The 22,483-nt window shown below is 38.3% G+C and overlaps 1 protein-coding gene across 1 annotated transcript in view; it reads left to right on the plus strand.

Moving 5' to 3' along the window:
- Positions 1 to 882: 882 nt before the first annotated feature.
- The window catches only part of LOC117400640 (myelin basic protein-like), a 97,960-nt gene continuing 76,359 nt past the window's right edge, over positions 883 to 22,483 (plus strand). The window contains 2 exon segments of the mRNA XM_034920091.2: positions 883 to 1,098; positions 22,008 to 22,072. Coding sequence (XP_034775982.2) covers positions 22,022 to 22,072 — 51 coding nt within the window. The 5' untranslated portion in view covers positions 883 to 1,098; positions 22,008 to 22,021.

A 22,483-nucleotide genomic window follows, 5' to 3' on the forward strand; every position in this document is an offset into this window, starting at 1 on the left:
CAACCTGAACAACCTGGAGCAAATCTGCCAAGAAGAATGGGTCAAAATCACTCGGACACTGTGTGCAAAGCTGGTACATACTTACCCCCAAAGACTTAAAGCTATGCAGCGACAGGTGGCTCTGCCAAATATTAATGTGGGGGGGTTGAATAATTATGCAAGCAAGATATTTCAGTTTTTTATTTTTCTTAAAAATATTTCCCAGTGTTTTAAAATAAAATATCAAACAGAACGAAATTTCAATGTACCATTTGTAATTCAGTAATATGAGAGAATTGGTCAGGGGTCTGAATACTTTTGCAAGGCTATCGAGCTTATGTCTTTGTATGTGACGCAGGCAGGCGTATATTATACGCTAGTTAGCGAGGAAATAGAAAAAAATGGATGGACATGCATCAAACCTTTTTTTGTTTTGTTCAGCTCAACAAAATATATACCATCATTTACTAACTCGTGGTGTCATTGCAGTTGCTTTTTCGGCAGAATCCTTTGATGGAAACCAGTTTTTGTACAAGACTGGCATATATTTTTGTGCTAATTTTTGCAAGTTCGCTTGAAATGTGTTCGTCTTGTTGGTGGAAACATAGCTACTGACTGTACTTCTAAATTAATGCACATCATTACTTTTACAAAATAGTGAATACGGTACATCTTCAGCACCGTTTTGTACACCGTGTGCTAGCTCACTGCGTTTTTAAGGTGTACTATTAAAAAAAATTCCAATATTTGAAAACTCAATAATTATCAGGTGCTAACTCATTGTGTATTTAAGGTGTAATATTAGAAAAAATGATTTCCAATATTTGAAAACTCAATATTTATCAGGTGCCCGCACACACTATTTTCTCGTCTCTTTTCACGTTCAGCCCCACCCCAAAGCCTTCACTGTACCTAACAGGAAGCTGCAAGGCATGAGCGTACACTAAGACGAAACCAGAAAAAAAACGAAACTACAACTAGTAAAGCGACAGATATTAGTCTTTATATTTGCAGTCTTTAAATTGAAGACGTTGCTGAAGTGATTTTGGCAAAGAAGAAGTCGAAATCGCCTTTCTTCTCTGGTTGATGCATTCCTTGATTCGATCGAAAAGAAGCTGGGTAGGTACCAATCAGGTCAAATGTAGGAAACGCATCGCTTTATATGTTGCTAAATGTGTCCTATGAATGATATGGTAAATCAGTGCTGAAGTTATTAACTTGTGTAACACGAACACAGCGATTTGTGTTTAATCGTCTAAAACGTGCATTTTGAGTTTAGCTAGGTTCACCTGGTCGTGTTTTTTTCCCCAGGTACATTTCCGTACACAAAACATACAGCGATGTGCAGTGATTGCCAATGTGATAAAGTATGCTGAATAATAATGTTTTAAATGTTGTTTTTGACTTTTCTAAAACTGGTAACATTGTTTTTTATTTATTTTTTTTCACCACTTATTGCAGTGTCAGATGGGTGGAGTTGAGGTTTTTTTAAAAACTAGCTGTAGCATGTAGACAGTTTCACAACCTTCTCTTTTGCACTTCCTTGTAACGTACGTATTATGATATGCCAAATGCAGTACTAATTATTTATTTTACTGTATTACCAAAAACATAAATAGTGTGATTTTAATTTAACGTACACAAGAAATAGAACATGTAAAGTGTCAAGTGAAGAGAATACACAGCAGCAGCTTCCGGTTTTATGTCATGGCGTAGCCTATATTTTTGAGTGTGTTTTTTTTCATTTGTGCAATTATGTAATTGCACACGCAGATTCAGCTCACACGTTGCATACCTTACCTGAGGAAGATCAGAGAGGGAGCTGTAACTATGGCTCCTGATACAAAAACAAACATTTCAGTGAAAGTATGCATTTACTGACAGTGTTCAGTTTGAGGAATGGCATGCGTGTTGCATTACTATTCTCTATTTACACCGTGAGATAGCCCAGAAAGTAGTGTGAAAACAGTTTGTAGGAAACATCCCAATCCTGTAAAATTAAAAGAATGTGCAAACACTGCAGGTATGGTCTTGAGCTAAGGTGTCATGTTTCCTAGTGGCACCTGCTCCTACTGGTTTTGTAGTAAGTTCCAATTCTGCAGAAGAATACATTACAGTAGTCTTTGAGTGTGGTTTTGACAGCCTTGCATTCTGTATTCTAAGCTGTGATCAAGGGATTAATAAAATATTAACCACATAATTACTGTACATAAGTATATTTTAATATTAGAAATACTAACAATATATATAGTAAATTAGCTGTCCTAATTATCGATTAAACCCAAATCTGCAGAGGTGTACATTTTTAATTTGGCAATAAAAGCATTGCTGTGTCTTTGACTTTAGCCACTTAACTGGCTGGTATGCATTAAGTAAGCATGCATGGCCTTGATCATTAGGCATTTTTGTTAATTATTTAATACCATCATGTGACCCCCTGTACAGTATACTGTACAAATAAAATACAAAAGATTTCAGTTCAGAAAAAAATGTCTGCTTTGCAGAATATTCATACAACATGGGTTAAATATAGAAAAAAAGCATTGTAATAGACATTTCCACAGTGCGTATTGTTGAGACTGTTTAAGTTTTGTATGAATCCTTGCTTAAGTCCAGTTTTTTTAGTGTTTTTGGAATCTTATTACAAGTCTTTGTTCATATTTTGCAATAGGCTTTTCATGTTACTTTGTTGGCAAAGCACTTTGTTTTATCTTGGTGGACACTGAAGGCTCTGTAAACAACCTTTGTGTTTCCTCTGTCGTTTTTGAAATAGAACATTTGTTTCTGAGATTGAAAGATAATAATATTCTCCGAATGAGTAAAAGTTGATTTCCTTCAAATAAAAAATGCATATACCCAGGTGAATTTTATATAAGCAAGTACTGTACCTTTCCAAATGGAGTATGTTCTGTACTGTAATGACTATAAAAAATGAAAAAAATCTGGTGCATTGTGAACTTAGGACTTTAAATACATGCTAAAAATAACAGCACTCACTGAATAGTGTCGGCCTTTTCTTAGCTCGCTGATTTACTGACTAGGAAATGTGGCTGGAGTAATTCTCTAGTTACTTCTGAATCTTGGAAGGAAAATAACTGCTGATTACTTTTACAGTGGGGGTCATTGTCCTTCAAAGCAGCTTTCCTACACCAGATTCATTGCTGCATTGACTGAGCTTGGCAATAACATATCCAGTGTAATTCTAGCAGTTATAATAGATGGCCTTGGCTTTAATTGGGTACAAATGGTAAACGTGATACAATCAAGTGATTCCAGCCTTCACCATTATCAATTACAGTTTTAAAAAAAGGCAAACAGTCTTGAACCACCAGAGGTGGCTTATCAAGGCAGGGTATGATCCAATCAACCCCTTGGTTTGAGAGGTTTTACTGTTTTTTTTTTTCTTTTTCTCTCCTTAGGTTTGCTTTGTACTGTACAACTTGCAATAATTAATTTCTGCAACCACAGTAGCCCCCCAGCAACCCCTCTCTAATCAACCTTTACCTAAACTGGCGCTGCTATCCAGTTTTCACTTAGCATAGCATGCTGCTTGCATTCTGATTCCTCATACTGCTATTGTTTCTGTTCGCTACTAGTGGCCAGCATTAACATCAGTATAATCACTCTATGTTGATTTACTGAACTTTCATTCTGATCAGATTTCATTTTGGCATGTGTCACAAATCTCTGCCCATTTCATTTTGTGTCAGTGCTCATTGGTTGATCAACGAGAGGACATTAGTTGTGTGACATGAAAACAGCTGTATGGAGTAATGCTGTTTACTTTAGTGTGGAGAAACTATCTGAATATTGTAATGAACATTGCTGCACATTAATTTGAAGACAAAAGTACATGTCAGTGTCCGCTATAAATTAGATAGCTGATAGATATTAGAAATACATATCACAACATGTTTTGCCTTGCATCGATTTGCCACATTAACAGAATTTGCGCTACGGTTTCAAAAATGGCAAGTGATTTGTGGGATTAACATAAAAAAACAAACAAAAAAAACAGTATCAACAAAGTGCTGCTTCGTATTTGGCAAGCTTAGGGGATAGAGATGCAGCTACGTCTCTCGAAAATGCTTCATGTTTTCCAAACACTGGCCCAAGGTAAAGGTTATGTATAGTGATCATCTGTTATGAGGAAAGTAATAAATGAAAACGTTGAGTTTTTTTTTTCTTTGTGCAACACACCCTTTCCACATTTATTTTTGGAAGCGTTTAAGTTAAATTTCAGTTTTCACTTGTGTGTACAGCTAAAAAAAAAAAAAGGCATAGGTAAACCTCAGTAATGCTATTAGTATATGAAAATGTGTCTTTTGCAACTTTGTTTATTGTGAAGAAACTAAAATGACAGGGATTAAAATTAAATAAATAAATAAACAAACAACTAAAAACATGTCTGCTTATGTACTGTTTCTACCTGAAACACACACAAAAAATTGTAACTACTGTGTGATGTCCTTTGTTCTATAGTCAGTTCAGTGGGGCAAAGTAAGGCCTTGACAACCTATTATTCTTGAACATTACAGTTTAACGTATCATTTTATGAGAAAACATTGCAAATGGTTATACTTTTGCTTAGCTGAAAATTGTGCAGCATGTGATTGGAACAGGAAAGTAAAAGTATGTTTTTGTATTTATTTAACTTTAATATGTTAGTAATGTACTTTAGCTTAAGTATTGTGTTCATTTCTAACAATATATATGATTGACTAACCTATTCAATTTGACCTGTTGTCAGAGAAAAAAATACAATAAAATGAAAGAAGCAAAACACCTGATTTTTGTCTCCAGTTTATTTTTAGAAGGGCCTGAGAATTAAGATATAGTACAGATTTGAAAGGGGCTGCTGTATTTTGTTTTAATGAGAAACATTTTGACGTGCATATGTCTCTATTTTTATTTTTCATATTGTATTCTTATGTTTTGGAAAAAAAATGTTTGCGAACAACTGCTGTAGTTGCTGATTATACTGTAACTCTATTTTGTTACAGCAGTGGCAGGGATGTACAGTATGTAACTGAAGTGCTTGTTTTACTTGTCAAGGACATCAAAAATAGAAGGTGTTAGATTTTTTAGCCATCTGCTTCCTTTGGGTTGTTGCGCAGGGTTTTAGGCCAGTAAAATAAGAATTTTAAAGCCATCTTAGAATGGTAATGCCAGGATGGTCAGATCAGTTAACACACAATCATCTCCTTGACCCGCATTTTTAAAATAGATTTGTTTAATGTGATGCGATGGGCTAATCCCAGTTGGTGAGACAGTTCAGCTGTTTAAGGCACCTGTATGTTAACCAGAGTCTGGATGCTGGTCTTCAGTTAAAAAGTGTTAATATTCTTATCTTTTGAACATCAGTTTAACAATAAGCTACAGTCTAAAGGCGTTATGAGGAAGAGGGACTGTTTTCACTGTTAAAGCAGTATTTTGACTTAAGCAACATATTGGGCATTCTGATAAAGCGAAAGATGGCAGTATATCTATTTTTTGAGGTTTCTGTGATGCCTGGCAATTTTATCTCATAGTACCTTTCATGGGACACAGATTGTGTCCCGTATGTTTTTTTTTTTTCCTTTTCTAGGAATATTTCTTAAGCTGTGCAAACAAAACTCCAGCCAATTTAGAAAAAATAAATATAATGTTCATTGGTTTATTAAAAAAAACAAGACCGCCTAGATTGATGGAGGCACTAGACTGCTTGAATACTTTTCTGATGCTAATGGGGAGCTTTTTTCCTCAGATACCAGGCGAGCGATCGAGTACAGAAAAATAGCCTATTCAGTGCTGACCTGTGGGTCACAGGCTCATAAGGTACAAAAAGCAGATAATTACTTCATAAAGAAGATAAATGTATTCTCTTGTTATTTAATGGTAGAGAATGACAATTATTTTCCTGCTAGTGTTGCACTCAGACCATTGCATAGCTCTCAGATTAGAACAAAAAAAAAAACAGGACACAGTACTGCAGACCTCACAGCTGTTTCTTTTTACTGTTTATCAGTTTAGTGGTAGAATATTGCATTGCCTTTTGCTACTGCTGTAAGCATTTTTTGTAGCAGTCAGTGATGAGTAAGAGCATATGCAGTGTGAGAAAGTGTAGTCCTGGGGAGCAAAGGACTACACCTCCCAGAAGGTCACAGGCTGAAAAGCCTTAATTTCTTTAATTGTTTAATTACATTTGATAATTGTGTTATTAGTAATTATCCCCTGCACCTGGCTATCGTTGTAAATTAGAGCCAGGTGCAGGGTATTTAAAGAAAGCAGGCAGTCTGTTCTGGGCTGCTGGTGTGTGTAGAAGCCCGACTGTGCTGGTGTGTGTACAGCCGTAATTTATTTTTGTTTTATTTCATTTTGAAAATATTAAAATGGTGCGAAAACTCAATTTTTCTGTGTCCTGGGTCATATTTAAAAGGCAATGAATGTGAGAAAGTGCAGCTCGATCACAGCAGTGACAGAAAAACTGTGAGTAATAACCTGGATATACACTTACTGGTGAAAAAATTACAGAATGGCCTTAAAAGTGGGTTTGACCACTTAGCTCCTGGCACTTTGTTCAAATGAAAACAGGTGTATTTAGTCTAGTGTTGAAGGTTTTCGTGGGTACCTGTACAATAGTCTGTCTTTTGCTTATTATTATTATTATTTATTTCATAGCAGACACCCCTATCCATGGTGTCTTACAGTTGTTACAAAATATCACAGTACAAAGTATCAAATTACAAAATATCACATTACAGATAAGAGCAGTCAAAGTACAGTAAAATCAGTAGAAAGATCAAATTCAAATAGGAGCAATATAAAGAATACAGTAAATAATTGCATTTAGGAGTGAATTTGATTATAAGCAATTAAACTTGTAGTAAAAATATTTGGTTATAAGAGTAAATTCCATTAAGAGCACGTAATAAGTATGATAAATGAATAAGAATGATTTTAAATAAGAGCAATTACAAGAAACGTGAATATGGATACCTTTTAAGAGTAAAATCAAGTACAAGATACAGGAAATGGTTATAATTAAGAGCAGTAGTAGAATATGGCGTAGAGTATGGAGCAGTTCAGTGCAAGTACAAGATGATGCAAGTACTGGAACAACTGGGTGCCATATAGTTCAGTATAGTCGAGAGTTATGAGGTTTACAGATGCTGTATGAACAGGTGTCTTGAGGAGGCGCCGGAAGGTGGTCAGGAACTGAGCAGTCCTGATATCCGTGGGTAGGTCGTTCCAGCACTGAGGCAAGGGTGGAGGAGCTGGATCTGGAAACGGCGGAGCAGAGGTGGGGTACATCAAATCTGCTAGTGGCGGAGGGGGCGAGAGGGGGTGTATGGAGAAATAATAGTCCGGAGATAGGAGGGAGCAAAAAGGTCAAAACAGCGATAGGCAAGTACAGGAGTTTTAAATAGGATGCGAGCGGCGATAGGGAGCCAGTGGAGGGAGCAGAGCAGCGGTGCAGCATGGGAGAAATGACGAAGGGAAAAGACGAGACGGGCAGCAGAGTTTTGGATGAGCTGGAGCAGACAGATAGCAGGCAGGGAGGCCAGCCAGGAGGGAGTTGCAGTAGTCCAGGTGGGACAGTACCAGGGCCTGAACTAGGAACTGTGAGGAATAGTCGGTGAGGAAGGGGTGAATTCTGCATATGTTGCTGAGGAAGAAGCGGAAGGAGCATGCTAAAGTAGAGATGTGCTGAGAGAAGGACAGTGAGGGGTCGAGGGTGACACTGAGGTTCTTGGTGGATGAGGAGGGAGAGAGGGTTGTCGATTCAAGAGGAATAGAGAGATCAGTGGAGAAGGAAGAGGGAAAAGAAAAGGAGGTCTGATTTGGAGAGGTTGAGTTTAAGATGATGCAAGTGCATCCAGGAGGAGATGGCTGAGAGACAGGTAGAGATACGGGGGAAATGTCAGAGGGGGAAAGGAGAGGAAGATCTGGGCATCGTCAGCATAGAAGTGACAAGAGGAGATGAGGGATACGAGAGACCAGCAGAGGAAAAGACAGAGGGGGAGAGGGAACAGAGGTTTCAATGGAAGGTGACAGAGGGGGTCGTGGAGTAGGAAGGGATGGGAGCGACATAGAGGAGATAAAGTAATTATCAGAGATATCGAGAGGAGTGACCGAAAGGGCAGGAGGAAAGCAGTCCCTGGTGAAGACGAGGTCCAGTTGACGGCCCGCTGTGTGAGTGGGGGTGGTGGGGGGCAGAAGATGAAGGAATGAAGAAGGGGAAGAAATCCGGGATAGAAACTTTTGCAATGGGTCCTCGTTGGCCTGTCCTCGTTTGGACTAACACAGTTTAGACTACTGGCCCTTTGGTGAGCTAGTGCTGAGTGCATTGCATTCCATAAGCTTGTTGGCTGGTGGTGGTTTTCTGCAGATGTTGCTTCAAGGAACACTGCATTCAGGTACTGTCCAAGCAGGGGAACCCACTATCACGTTCCTTTTGCAGTCACTAAGGTCTGTCAGCGTTTACTGAGTTGGTACCAAATAGTTGCACACACAGCTTATATAAGTCCAGTGGGTACAATGACCTTTCACATGAACACATACAATGCCTATAGAAAGTCTACACCCCCTTGAACATTTTTCACATTTTGTTGTGTCAGTGCCTCAGAGTTTCATGCATTTAAATGAGGATTTTTTTTCCACTTATCTACACACCATACTCCACACTGTTAAGGGGAAAAAAGTTTTTATTGAGAAAAATTATATATTAAAAATACAAAACTGAAAGATCATAATTGGATAAGTCTGCACCCCCTGAGTTAATACTTGGTGAAAGCACCTTTGGCAGCAATTATAGCTGTGAGTCTGTTGGGATAGGTCTCTACCAACTTTGCACACCTAGATTTGGCAATATTTGACCATTCTTCTTTACAAAACTGTTCAAGTTCTGTCAAGTTCCTTGGGGGTCATTGATGGACAGCAATCTTCAAGTCATGCCACAAATTTTCGATTGGATTTAGGTCGGGGCTCTGACTGGGCCACTCAAGGACATTTACCTTTTTGTTCCTTAGCCACTCCAGTGTAGCTTTGGCTGTGTGCTTTGGGTCGTTGTCATGCTGAAAGGTGAACTTCCGTCCCAGTTTCAGCTTTCTTGCAGAGGGCAGCAGGTTTTCCTCAAGGACTTCTCTGTACTTTGCTCCATTCATTTTCCCTTCTATCCTGATAAGTGTCCCAGTCCTTGCCAATGAGAAACATCCCCATAACATGATGCTGCCACCACCATGCTTCATAGTAGGGATGGTGTTCTTTGGGTGATGCGCTGTGTTGGATTTGCGCCAAACATAACACTTTGCATTTAGGCCAAAAAGTTCAATTTTAGTTTCGTCAGACCACAAAACTTTTTGCCACATGGCTACAGAATCTCCTGAGTGTTTTTTTGCATACTTCAAATGGGATTCAAGGTGGGCTTTCTTGAGTAATGGCTTCCTTCTTGCCACCCTACCATACAGGCTAGGTTTGTGGAGTGCTTGGGCTATTGTTGTCACATGCAAAGGCCATAAAAGCCTGTAGCTCTTGCAAAGTTGCCATTGGCCTCTTGGTAGCCTCTCTGTTCAGTCTCCTTCTTGCCCGGTCATCCAATTTGGAGGGACGGTCTGATTTAGGCAGGGTCTATGTGGTGCCATGCACCTTCCACTTCTTAATAATCGTCTTGACCGTGCTCCAAGGGATATTCAAGGCCTTTGGTATTTTTTTTTTATACCCATCCTGTGATCTGTGCCTTTCAACAACTTTGTCCCGGAGTTCTTTTGAAAGCTCCTTGGTGCTCATGGTTGAGTCTTTGCTTTGAAATGCACTACCCAGCAGAGGGAACCTACAGGAACTGCTGAATAAATCCTGAAATCATGTGAATCATTACAATTTAATATAGGTGGAGGCTACTTAACTTGATGTGTGTTTTTGAAGGTGATTGGTTACACCTGAGCTAATTTAGGATTGCTGTTACAAGGGGGGTGGACACTTATCCAACCAAACTATTTCAGTTTTTAATTATTTTTTAACAAATTTCTAGAATATTTTTTTCACTTGGAAGTTGTGGGTTAGGATGTGTAGATAAATGAAACAAAAACTATTTTAATGCATTTTAATTCCAGGCTATAAGGCAACAAAAGGTGACAATTTTGAAAGGGGGTGTAGACTTTCTATAGGCACTGTAAGTATGCATACAGTACATTTGTCCAGGCGATTTTTTTTGTTTGACTTCCATTCTCAATTATTTTGGCCAGTCACTTTAGATTCTGAATGTGGTTGGTAAATACACCTTTACTATCAGGCTTTAAGCTATTATGTAACAGACTGTACATACCTAGAGGATGTTTATTGTTTTGAAAGGCTTATCAACCTCTGCAATTAAGGGTAAAGGTGCTGAAGTGTACAGTTACTTACAGTAATGTATTATCAATAGGTGAATTTGTTTTTGTAAACCACACGAGTTGTTTGTTTTGTGTCTGTGACTACCCTGATAGAAGTAGTTCTCAGAAGATAGGAAACTGTGTTGCAGAAATGACCTTGTTTTAGTTTATATGTTTTCCTGTCATTAAAACTGCTGCTTGGATTATACTGCATGTCTCTATTTCTTTCATTGATGTGTCTTGAATATTGCTATTCATTATACGTGTTTTTGTTTTTAATTAATAGTAATCGTTCCTGTTGATTAATGACTCATTGGTTTGTTTTCTCTGAATGATCCACCAATTTCTATAACATGGACAGAATTTGAGTGATGAAATTAATTAATGGTGACTGCTGATTAATGACTTGTGCAGTAATCAGATTATTAATAGTAAAACCCATTTAAATTACATTCCTAATAGAATTGAAACACTCCACTTCATCTCTGCTTAGCTCATAAACAACTGAGGCACAAGATGGAACTTGGAATGTCTGATTTCAGAAGGTGGTTCAGATGAGTTTTGTTTTAAGTTTAGAGACAAGGAGCCATTAACTGGGCCATAAAAAACCTTAACTTTAATTAAGGCATTATCCTCCCATTTCTTCATTACTCATACCCAGCACTCTAGATAAGGTTTTGGGTTATTGAGTAATTTAGTCTCCAATTTATACATTATGGGGATGATATAAGTATAGACGCAGTGCAAAATTCAAATTGCATTGCAGCCAGGCAATTATTTTGCTCTGCGCCCTACGTAAGCTTAAGAGCAATGCAAATTACTCAATATGCACAAATAATAATCCGCAGTTATGATAATGAGGGTCTAAATGAGCACATCGGTCTATTAGCTGCCACTCTTGCACAGTTAGGATTACAGAGAGCAGTAGTCGCTGTATGACATTGGTGGAGCACAAAAATACAAACCAAAAAAAATGTCGGATGAAGGGCAGCAAATTCCTCTTGGCGCACGGAGAAGAAAATAAATGTTTTTTGAGGAGCTGAGTATCGTTATGGTTGATGTCACTCAGCATGAAACAAAGTTGTTTGGAAAAGCCTCAGCTAACATCAGTCATGCTAGTATCCTTAGGAAATTATATGCATCGGCCTGCTCTTTTTAGCATGACATCCAGAAATTTGCCTAGCACTCTGGAAAAGGTGGATTGGGCAATCCCTCCAGGTATTCCAGCTGTTGTCTGAAAGGAACCTGAGGCTAAGTAGTGCAGAGAACACAGCACTTTCACATGTGCAGGAATAGCCGTCCTTAGATTTACGCGGGGGTCTAGCTCATCCCTCAATTCAGCTATGAGGTCAAGGATGACCTGCGGAGTGAGACGATAACGCTTTAGCACCGCATCCTCCAGCATCCCAAACAAAGTGACCCTGGGATTGAATATGTAGGGTCTTCTTCGTCTTGCCCTTCTCCTCTGAACGTGTTCCTGTCTCTCCTCAACAAGAGCCAAATGTTGCCACATCAGGAAGTGTACCACAGCAGCCATCCTGAAATCAATGACAGGTCTCTGCAGGTGTGTGCTTTTATACAGCTCTTAGTGTTTTTAAACAGATTCACAACTATTCACAATATGAAGGTACTATGCAAATTCTGTCACAATGATAGGCTGTGCCCAATGATATGATCATATACATTGTATTAACTTCACAATCTGTCAAAGTCTGCATGCACACTGTCAGTTTTGGTCTCGGAACATTTAAAGACAGCTGTTCACCCTCTGCTACGATTAAAGAAGAAACTCCATCACAAATAATTGTTCTTGGTATCAAAAAGTCATATCTAGTTTGTTCACTATAATTTTGTTTTCGACAGCTGCGTTTGTTTGTGCACCACATTAAAACAACAGCCTGGAGCCCTTCTTTCAGATGTTAACAATTAATGTTTGCAATTAACTCAACAAATGTGGAACAATGTTTATTTAGATTCTAGTATCCACCTTCAATGACATCGAATCCACCTTGAACAGGGACCTAAACACCATAGAGGAGTATTTTGGAAATGGAGGCTCAAGCCAAACCCCAACAAAACAACAGTCGCTGTATTCCATCTTGATAACAGGAACACTAAGCGCACCCTGAAAGTGACCACCTGCGGCATCACTGTGCAACATGACCCCACTCCGTCCTATCTCGGAGTGAAGCTGGACCTCATGCTAACCTTCCACGACCACCTGAAGAAGGTAGCCGCCAAGACGAAGATAAGGCTAACCTGGTCCAGAATCTGAGGAGCATCATCATCAGTGCTACGGACATCCGGCATGGCCCTTGTGTACTCTGTAGCCAAGTACTGTGCGCCGGTATGGACCAGAAGTAGCCACACTCGACTTGCTGATGTCCAACTGAACACTGCAATGTGGTGCATCACTGGAACTCTCAAGCCAACACCCAAGAGCCTGGCTTCCCGTGCTGTCGCACATCGCTCCCCAATCCATTCGAATAAAATAGGATACAAATCTTTTGTGTAAAATGTGGGACTTTTACTTATTTTGCTGAAGTCTGTGCTGTTTTGAACTCTGGAAGTAGTCATATTTGTGGGCTTGTTGTTGCTTAGTGTTGCTAGCTTCACACTGCTAGCAGCAACTGTGTTTGAAAGACGTTAGCAGCTGCTGACACAGAAATGTAATGGATTTGTTTTTGCTGTCTATTTGGCTGCACTGTAGTTACAATACTTCTAAGTTTAAGGGTCTACTGGTTGCTTGTTAATTATTGGCAGAATGTATGGTAGTTCTGGTCAGTGGTGTAGTCCTAAATCTGAAAGTAACGGAATGGCAATGAAAATACTAATTTTTCTCAAAATTATACAAATTCACATTTTTATTTGTACATTGAACTTGAGGTAACATTTAATAGATAATGCATGTGTCTCGCATGTGACTTTTTGGCTACGCCCCCTTGATCGGTGCTGCCAGATTGGCGGTTTTCCAGCCAAATTTGGCTTGTTTTGAAAGCATCTAAAGCGGGTAAATGTTGTCTTTGGTGATTTTGTTTTTTTTGGCTATTTCTATCATGCATGTTTTTTCCATTCCTTTCGATTATGAGGTCATCACCAGCGCAGAACTTCAATCACTATGTTGTCCTGTACAGTATATCACGTCGCCCCCCTGTCTTTTTTCTGGAGCTCTGCATCCAATAACATTATGAGTCGCACAAACGCTCAGTTATTTTTTTTATTCGGCAGCAATTTAAAAACTGTATCAGTACAATTAGAATTGCTTTTACATTTATTTTTAAAGACTATCTGCCGACAATTCTGGGCAATTTAACGTTACAATTTAATGTTATTCTGAATACATCTTTTTCCCCCTAGACCTTCTGCATTTTATCTCGTCAGATAAAAAAACAAAAACAAACAAAAAACAAAAAAAAAAACAACAGCTGTTCTGGTACTGTAAATTGCGAGACAAAAAGAAGCAAAACAGAGAAATAAATCATTTATAACAATATTACTAGCATGTGTGTTTCTAATTTTAAATAAATGTGTAGCACTTATTTATGCTTTTGTAATATATATAAAATCTAAGTGCATTTTTTGGCGGATTTTAAAAAACACACCTTTGGCTAATTTTAGGCTGATTACTTCCAAAATTTGGTGGGGTGTTGCAAAAACTAAAACACAATTTTTTAGGGTTGGGCTTGATTACCCCTCCGCCGCCAAGTCACAGACACAGGAAAACATGGACACACATTCCAGCCCACCGACACCTCATTCCTCCCCCACCAAATCATAGCTTACACACCTTGATTCCCTGCACAATGGTACCCCCAGGGCACAAAGTGCCATACTAAGCCAGTTGCAAAGGCAGTCATTCATTCCAATCTCCAGGCCTCTGCACTGACTGATATACAAAGCAGCGTTGAACCTGTGTTTATGTCCACAGTAGTAGGATGCACTTTTGCTGTCTTCTTCATCAGCATTTTTACTAAAAAGAAAAATATCTTCATTGCATCACAAGGACAACTGACTGTAATCAGACAATTGTGCGGAAGATGTGTGGACTGTTGACACTGCAAACATTTAAAATGTGTGTCGGTTATCGGATTCGGAGTGTACCATCAAAACCAGTTGTAGGGAACCAGATACTGATTTTTTGTGTTCCTAGTGGCAAGGCGCAGAAAGAGTAATTTGATTTCCCTATGGAAAAGAGATCGCTTCGTTGGTGCCCAGGCACCGAAATTAGAGCGGTCAGGTGCCATATGTGCATTTTCATAACAAAATCGGTAAAGATTCTTAAGTTAATTCTTAAGTCAAGCTTCTGCCTGTAGAAAAAAGTAGCGGAATGGTTTTTCCGGCTCAACTACACCACTGCTTCTGATGTTGGGTACCGGTAGTTTTTTGCCAAATTACAATAGCAGGATATATTGTATAGAGAAAAAGAAATAGATCTTTCTTCTAAATCTCTCTGCTACTATCTGATCTTATTAAATGTGTTTAAAAATAATCTCCACTCGAGTTAAGACTTCACACTTTCCAAGAGCTTAGTTTGCAATCTTTAATTAACAAGTTAGTTAGTTCCGGGAACTCAGTAGAAAAAAATGTCTTAAGCGAGACCAAATAATGTATTAGAATTTATGAATTTAAAAACCTGATAGGTTCTGGAGCATTTGGCTTCCTTTAATAGAAGAACAGTCAGGGATGCCTCTGGTTGAATACAGTGGTTTGTTGTCTTTTGATCTTTATGGAATTTTGCTTTTGTGGATTCTATTGCTATGCCTTTTTGTTTTTAATGCTATTAGACAGAAAAAAAAATGTTCTGTTTGTGGCTTTTAGTGTTTATGTCTTATTGTTATAAAAAGTCAAAACTTTAATAAATGAAGAAAAAAATGATCTGTGTAAGACTTTGTACTCTATTCTACGGAGTCCTATGGAATCTCCCTTTGGGAATTTTTTATTCAGTTTATTAAAGGTGCAGGTTTTTTTTATTTAGTTAAAAAAAATAAAACTTGAGAAATAAGGGAGTTAAAATGAGTGTGTATGCAAATTACTTTTCAAATCCTCCTACTGAAACCTATGTGTCTCATAGTAAATAGCTGAGACCTGATTTAAAAAACAAGCGATACTGTGGTTTCACATGCTGCTAAAAAGTGCTTGTCTGTTGTTCCTCAGTTTTGTTATTTAGATTCTCACATTAAATTCTGATCCAGTGAAAACTGTTTATGTAATCACCTTAACAGGTTATTTTGTTTATTAGCCCCTTGTGGTAGAGTCCTGGTATACTTGCCTCAGGCGGCCGAGGAGAACACAGAAGAGACTGAGGTAGAGAGATTGACGTTGATACGCCGACACAGGCGCACAGGATTTAATCAATAACCATAAACAAAAAGTAAACAATAATGTCATGTGAAGCTACCAGCGATGGTAGCGCACAGAGGACGATACACGACTGTACAAACACTCAAAATAAAACAAACACAATACAACAAACTATAAATCAAAGGTGCCGTGAAAACGGCAGGCCTTGCAGCAGCCCCGATCACAGTGATCGCTATGTTTTTATACTAACGCTCTGTCGAGACACGCCCACCTGCCTGCTGGAACAGCTCATTGCTTTCAGCTGCTGCTCCACACAGACAGGTAATCGTCCACGGCGGAGCGCAACATCAGTTAAACAATTAATTAAATCAATTTACAACAAATAATGCAAAAATATACAATAAAACTACATGTTTCCCATGTGTAGGGCTTCCGTCCTGCCACACCCCTATACATCATTTTTTAAAAGCTGAAACAATGTAGAAACATACGACTTGCTCTCACAGTTCTAAACTAGCCTTCATTTGTCTTCCTGCAAGTTTCATTTGTACATGACTTCCTTTATAAAACCACTGTGTTGGCTTTTACTTATTTTTTATTTTGTTAGCTGCAGATACAGGAGGGAATACAAAAAACACTGTGGGGTTCAAACTAAATGATCCAACATACTGATGATCTTGCAGGAATGGAACAGGAAAAAGCTACATTTTTACAAAATAGACTGCATGATTTTTCATCAACAGTGTATATTGTTTAAATGAAACACAGAAAAAAAAACTGAATATTAACACCACCTTCTGGGCTTATGGCACAGAAATTCTGATGAAACGTGCAAACTGATTTTAATATTATTTATATAGCACAGTTTATTAAAATGATTAGGGCTTATTTGCTTTTCTGGTAACTAGAAAGAACCCCTGATACTTTAGCAGCTGGATGACACAGTATTGCAGAATTTTACAGTACAGTTATAAAGTGTCATTTTGAATACCAGCCATCATGACAGTAAAAATAGACATAATGAAGCGTTCTTACCTTTTGTGTAAGTTAGTGATCAGCAGATGTGTCAGCCCTACGAAGAGCACAGTGTGTGGTTTTCACAAACTCTACTGTGCAGAATAAATTATTATTATTTATTTATTTTTTTTATATGAGTAAACATCAGGACTTTCTTCCTATGCATCGGGATGAGGGACATTTGCTAGGAAATCGGGACCGTTCCGACCATATAGGGAATGTTGGCATGTATGTGGATGACTCTTAAAGCAAACTTATTATAGATTTCACATTTTTTCAGATGTTTCTATATGAACGATGCAAATATTATGGCAATCATGTATTTGATTTTTAATAGTGTTATTAATAGCTAGCAATTAGTGAACAAAAAATAGTGTAAACCTTTACATATTATTGTGGTGAACCGGAAGTGTATCATTGATATCTGCCAGTTGTGATCATTCAATTTTGTCAACTAAAAAAACAAATTCACCTTTACCATCAGACCTGAGACAAATATATTTATATTTTGTATAAAATTTATAAATATCAAATATTTCAATAATTTTGTCCGCGCGCAATTATTTCTTTGAAATTATTGGTCAAACTTTTAAAATCATTTTCAAATTTTATACAAATAACACTCAAAGTTGAGTAAATCTTGGAACCCTATAATTAGGCTTACTACTATTCGATTTTAATTTTTTTGCGAAATCGACGATTAATATCAACGTTTATTTTAGAAAGAATTTACTGGGTTTTGTTTTTCAATCTTTATTTTTCAATTCAAGCAGAGAATGGGTGACATCGACCTTCATGCTTTAAAAAAAAAAAAAAAAAAACTTTTTATGCTGTTGAGAAACGTCTCATTTAGTGAAACCCCTTTACCATATTCGATGTGCAACAAAACCATGGTTACCAACATTCTAATTGAAATAACGTTTGGTCACAGCGGAGCTATACCTAAAGAAAGATCATACGCAAATTTACTGCAGTTTTACTTCAGAATATACCATTGCAGATTTTTTTTTTATTTTTTTTATTTAGTTGTTACCAATTATTTTTTTTATTATTTTCTCCCAATTTGGAATGGCCAATTATTTTTAGGCTTAGCTCACCGGTACCACCCCTGCGCTGACTCGGGAGGTGCGAAAACGAACACATGCTGTCCTCCGAAGCGTGTGCCGACCGCTTTTTTTCACACTGCGGACTCACCATGCAGCCACCCAAGAGCTACAGTGTCAGAGGACAACGCAGCTCTCGGGCAACTTGAAGACTACAGGGGTCGCTGGTGCGCAGTGAGCCAAGGACACCCTGGCCGACCTAAAACCTCCCCACCCCGGGCGACACTCGGCCAATTGAGCGCCGCCCCCTGGGAGCTCCTGTCCACGGTCGGCTGTGGAATAGCCTCGAACCGGCGATGTCCAGGCTATAGCGCGCATCCTGCACTCCCCACGGAGCGCCTTTACCGGATGCGCCACTTGGGAGCCCGATTTTTATTTTTATTTTGAAAATTAACACAGTTGTTTTTGTGGGGTATTTTATTAGATGTGAAAACACTGTAGAACCCCTAAAGTACCCATCCAAAATTAAATTTGGGCCCCCTTCGTGTCCCCCTGTGTGCTACACTCTAGAATCGTCACTGTCAAAGGTCCTATATTTTATTTTACACACATAAATGTTTCCTTAGGCTGAGGGAGAGCAATCTTGTCTCCTATATTGTGCTTGCCACAAATACATGTTTCTTCAGGCTGATGGGTAGAGCAAAGTATGATGTTGCCTGTGGTGTGTTATGTATTCAGTGTTGTTGCCAGCAAAGGTTGGGGACCATTGATGTACAGTAATTCCATATGATATTGCACCGCATGTTGGTGTGGGAGGTCGTCACAGCCTGAAACATTTCCAAATGACCTAGGTAATTGGTTTACTTTAAAGTTGTATAAACTAAACAAACAGTCTCCTCATTTGAAAACCTTCTCAAACATCTCTATTACGAGTCAATCAAGGGGATTGGTATATATAAGCTGCCTGTCTTCAGTTCAAGTTCAAGTCACTCACACAATACTTGTTTATGTTGCCAACATGCAATTTCCTAGATCTAAGGCTGCATTGCATTTGTATACCAGACAGTGCCTTGGATACATTCAAAGCCACTTGTAAATATTGTAAACAAGCAGTCGGAATCTCAGTGAAATCCGCCTCAAACCTTCTTGTGCATCTCAGAGTAAGTGCTTGCTACGCAATTACATAAACATTCTTGATGGTCTTTAAAACAAACTGAAAAACAATAGGCCATGCTGAATAGCACAGTGGTGGCCAATACACCAAACACTGCGATCCATTTTGGTGGATCTTAGCGGGCTCTGTGATCCACCAGTAAGCTATGACTAACAATTATTGTGGGATTTAATATAATAGTGTCCAATATGTAAGATAGCAATAATAAAACAAAACAACCACAACAACAAAAACGTAACAAACCTGCAATCAAAGGATTTTTAATATGAAGCATAGGGAGTTATAAAACCAGAGCCAGATTAACCTATACGCAAATTACGCAAGGTCGACGTTTTTGGGATATTTTACAAAAACTGCAAGTGGGTGGCCAGGCTCACACACACAGGAAGAGGGGAGCACAGAAGCTTGCTTTCGGTTTGTTTTGTTTTTTTCTTATATGACGGCTAGGCATTCCTACTCGATTACAGCACACCTGGTCTGAGTCTCAGGCGCTTCCTGTTAATCTACAGTATCAAATGCTCCACACCCTCTACCTCCTGGGAGAGATCCATCCCTAGTCCTACGTTGGAGGCATCAGTCTGCAGGATAAAATGTATGAATCAGGCTCAATTTACGTATTCTTTAATTTAAGTTTTAGGGCCAATTTAAAAACCTGTCCTGTGTCAAATGTGCACAGTATGCATCTTTACATTTTAGAAATGTGCCTTTTTAATTGGAATTTTAGAAAAAAAGCAGGTAAAGGTAAACGTGTACAGTGGGGGAGGCTGAAGGAAATTCAAATGTGGACGTGTGCAGCCAGCAAGAAGCGTTTAAGTCCATAGTGTTTGTTTCTCTCCCTTTTACATACAACTATGTATTTTGCCTGTCCACTTTTTTGCTCTGTGTATATGCACTATTATTCTATGTTTTATTAATGTTTGGCATTTAAACGGTTTAAAATGAAATGAAAAGTGGAAAGGCATTCAGATGGCTTCAGAAAGCTAACACTGATAAAAAAATAAATAAAAAATGATACACGGCCCCACACAAACATGGTCTGCGCTGTAGTAATATCTAGCTATATTTAACATTATTAGCGCTGTGAATGCAACAGAACCTGCCAGTTTGTGGAGATTGCAAAAAATAGATAGTTGTTAGCTTGGTTTGTTTTTATTCTATAATAATTAAATTCTATTCATTGAATTTTTTTTTAATTGGGGAAGTTAGCAGGGCAATGTTCCTGTGTGGCAGTAGGGGTACATGCCGGCATGAACGCGTTTTAAGTTCAACGCTCCCAGGGGGCGGCGCCCAATTGGATGAGTGCCGCCCGGAGGGGAGGGTTTAGGTTGGACAGGGTGTCCTCGGCTCACCGTGCACCAGCGACCCCTGTAGACTGGCCGGGCGCCTGCGGGCTTGCCTGTAAGCTGCATTGTCCTCCAACGCTGTAGCTCTGGGCTGGCTGCATGGCGGGCCTGCAGAGTGTAAAGAAGCGGTCGGCTGACGGCATACGCTTCGGAGGACAGCGTGTGTTCGTCTTCGCCGCTCCTGAGTCAACGCAGGGGTGGTAACGGTTGGGCTAAGCCTAAATACAATTGGGCATTTGAAACTGGGAGAAAAAGCTACTACTAAATTAAAAAAAAAACAAACGCAGTGTTGCCTGCCATCAGTTCCCCTGCATCCTGACAAAACATGCATTGTCAAACTTAAGCCTGAGAAAATATTTTAACCACATAGCCCTTCTCGAAGTTCCCCGTTCGCTTTCATCTTCTGACATACCTTCATTGCTCATTTCTTGTAAAGACGACGACATATCTGAATTTTGTTCATCGCAGTTTTCTTTTGAAATCTCTCCAATCACATGAAAATAATTTGTTATTTTCCTCATCTTGGTTTGACAAGTTTTCAAGCTGTCTGGAAACGAGTAGCCATCGCACTGATAAAAGAGTGAAATTGGCAGGGTATGTGATTTGTAGTTTTTAATGTGTGATTAACAGTGGGCAGTGGACACCAATAAACTACATTCCCAGAGTACATTACGATTGAGCTATGAGAGTTTAGATCCGACTGAGGTTTTTTGTTTTGTTTAATACTTTCAGCTGAAAAGTCAACCATTTAAGTGTGCCTAAATTAAACTGTTCGTTTGCACAAGCATTTTTTTAGTCTCATATGCAGAGCTGTCGAGATATTTTCATCTGTGCTTCTGGATGGCACAGAAGGCTCTCCCCATCAGCCGAAACAAAAACTTTTGGATGCTATTAGGGCTTGTTCTGATTTGTCCAGAGATCCACGTATAAGCCACCACTAGTCTAGATTCTAAAAGCCATTCACTCCATAGAATAATTGTTTTAGAAAGGAGAAAGGCACCCAATAAAGTTAACAAACCTCAAATAAACAACTAATTTACCCATTAAATACAACATTACATTTTCTTTGAAAAAATCAGAACATACATTACATTTTGTGGTTAACACCATTAGAATAAATTATCATAACAATATAGTTAAAGATAAAAAATAAAATAACAGGTAGATGTCAGTTAAATAGGCTCCATAAATTAAAAAGTAGCCTGCCCTCAAATGAGGACAAAGGCACTTAATGGTTTAATGCTGGGGCTTGTAAATAGTCTTAAGCTGTTTTTGTTTTAGGATTGTAATTAGTAGTTTTGTCCCCTACAGATATTTACTTTTTTTATATATATACATAACACTAATGCTTCACCAAAGATAAAGGAAACTGTTCTAATGAGTCAAAGGGGTACTTTAAGCAACTTCCTGCCAAATAACAGAGAGAGAGAGAGAGAGAGGTTTGTCCATATCTGGTTGCAAATGTTTGCATGATTTCTTGCATTTCCATCCACTTGCTTAAATGTTCACTAACTTTAATCACTTTTCTGGCACGCCTCCAAAATACCACACTCCCAAATAAACAAGGGTGCAAATACATTGATACAATCAGGACTGCTGTTATTTATAATGTGGGATGGGACTTTTGATAGGTTTCCCCTAGGAAATCAACACTGTTACTCAGACTGGTAGGCAACCATTAATCAAGTGACTGCTGGTATCCCAATGGATTATTTAAAACTTTATAAGAGTTAATGGCATCTGCAGTGACACAGGTAAAGTCACTATTAACATTTCAATAAACTGTGTTTTTCTTTTGCAGCCGTTTTCTGCATAATGGGTAGTCATGTAGGAAAACATGAGGCACAAAATCAAGTGTCTGAAAAGGTAAGAATTTATTATTGCTTTATCTGATGATCACATAATTTGTCCATTTTTTTGTGACATTTTTTTAATTTTTTTTTTATAGTTTTACAATATCAAAACAAAGTAAATATACAATCTGTAAATTTAAAAAATATATATATACAATCAAATCATAAAAAATATGCTTAAATAAATAGCAGAGTCAAAATCGTAATGGATTTAAAAAAAAAAATGATAGCAAAATGGCACTAATAAGAATTTGTATTGCATGTATTTCCTTGTAGAAAATTCATACTATCAGGAAATTCGTCTAATCAGGGTTTTAAGGAGAATTCACTGTACTTTGTTTTAAGCCCTTAATTCACAGGGGTATTTTAGAATCATTATTTTTTTCTGTTTTCACCCTGCAGCACTAACATGTAATGTAAAATC

The sequence above is a fragment of the Acipenser ruthenus genome, chromosome 4 (assembly GCF_902713425.1).
Source record: "Acipenser ruthenus chromosome 4, fAciRut3.2 maternal haplotype, whole genome shotgun sequence".
NCBI lineage: Eukaryota > Metazoa > Chordata > Actinopteri > Acipenseriformes > Acipenseridae > Acipenser > Acipenser ruthenus.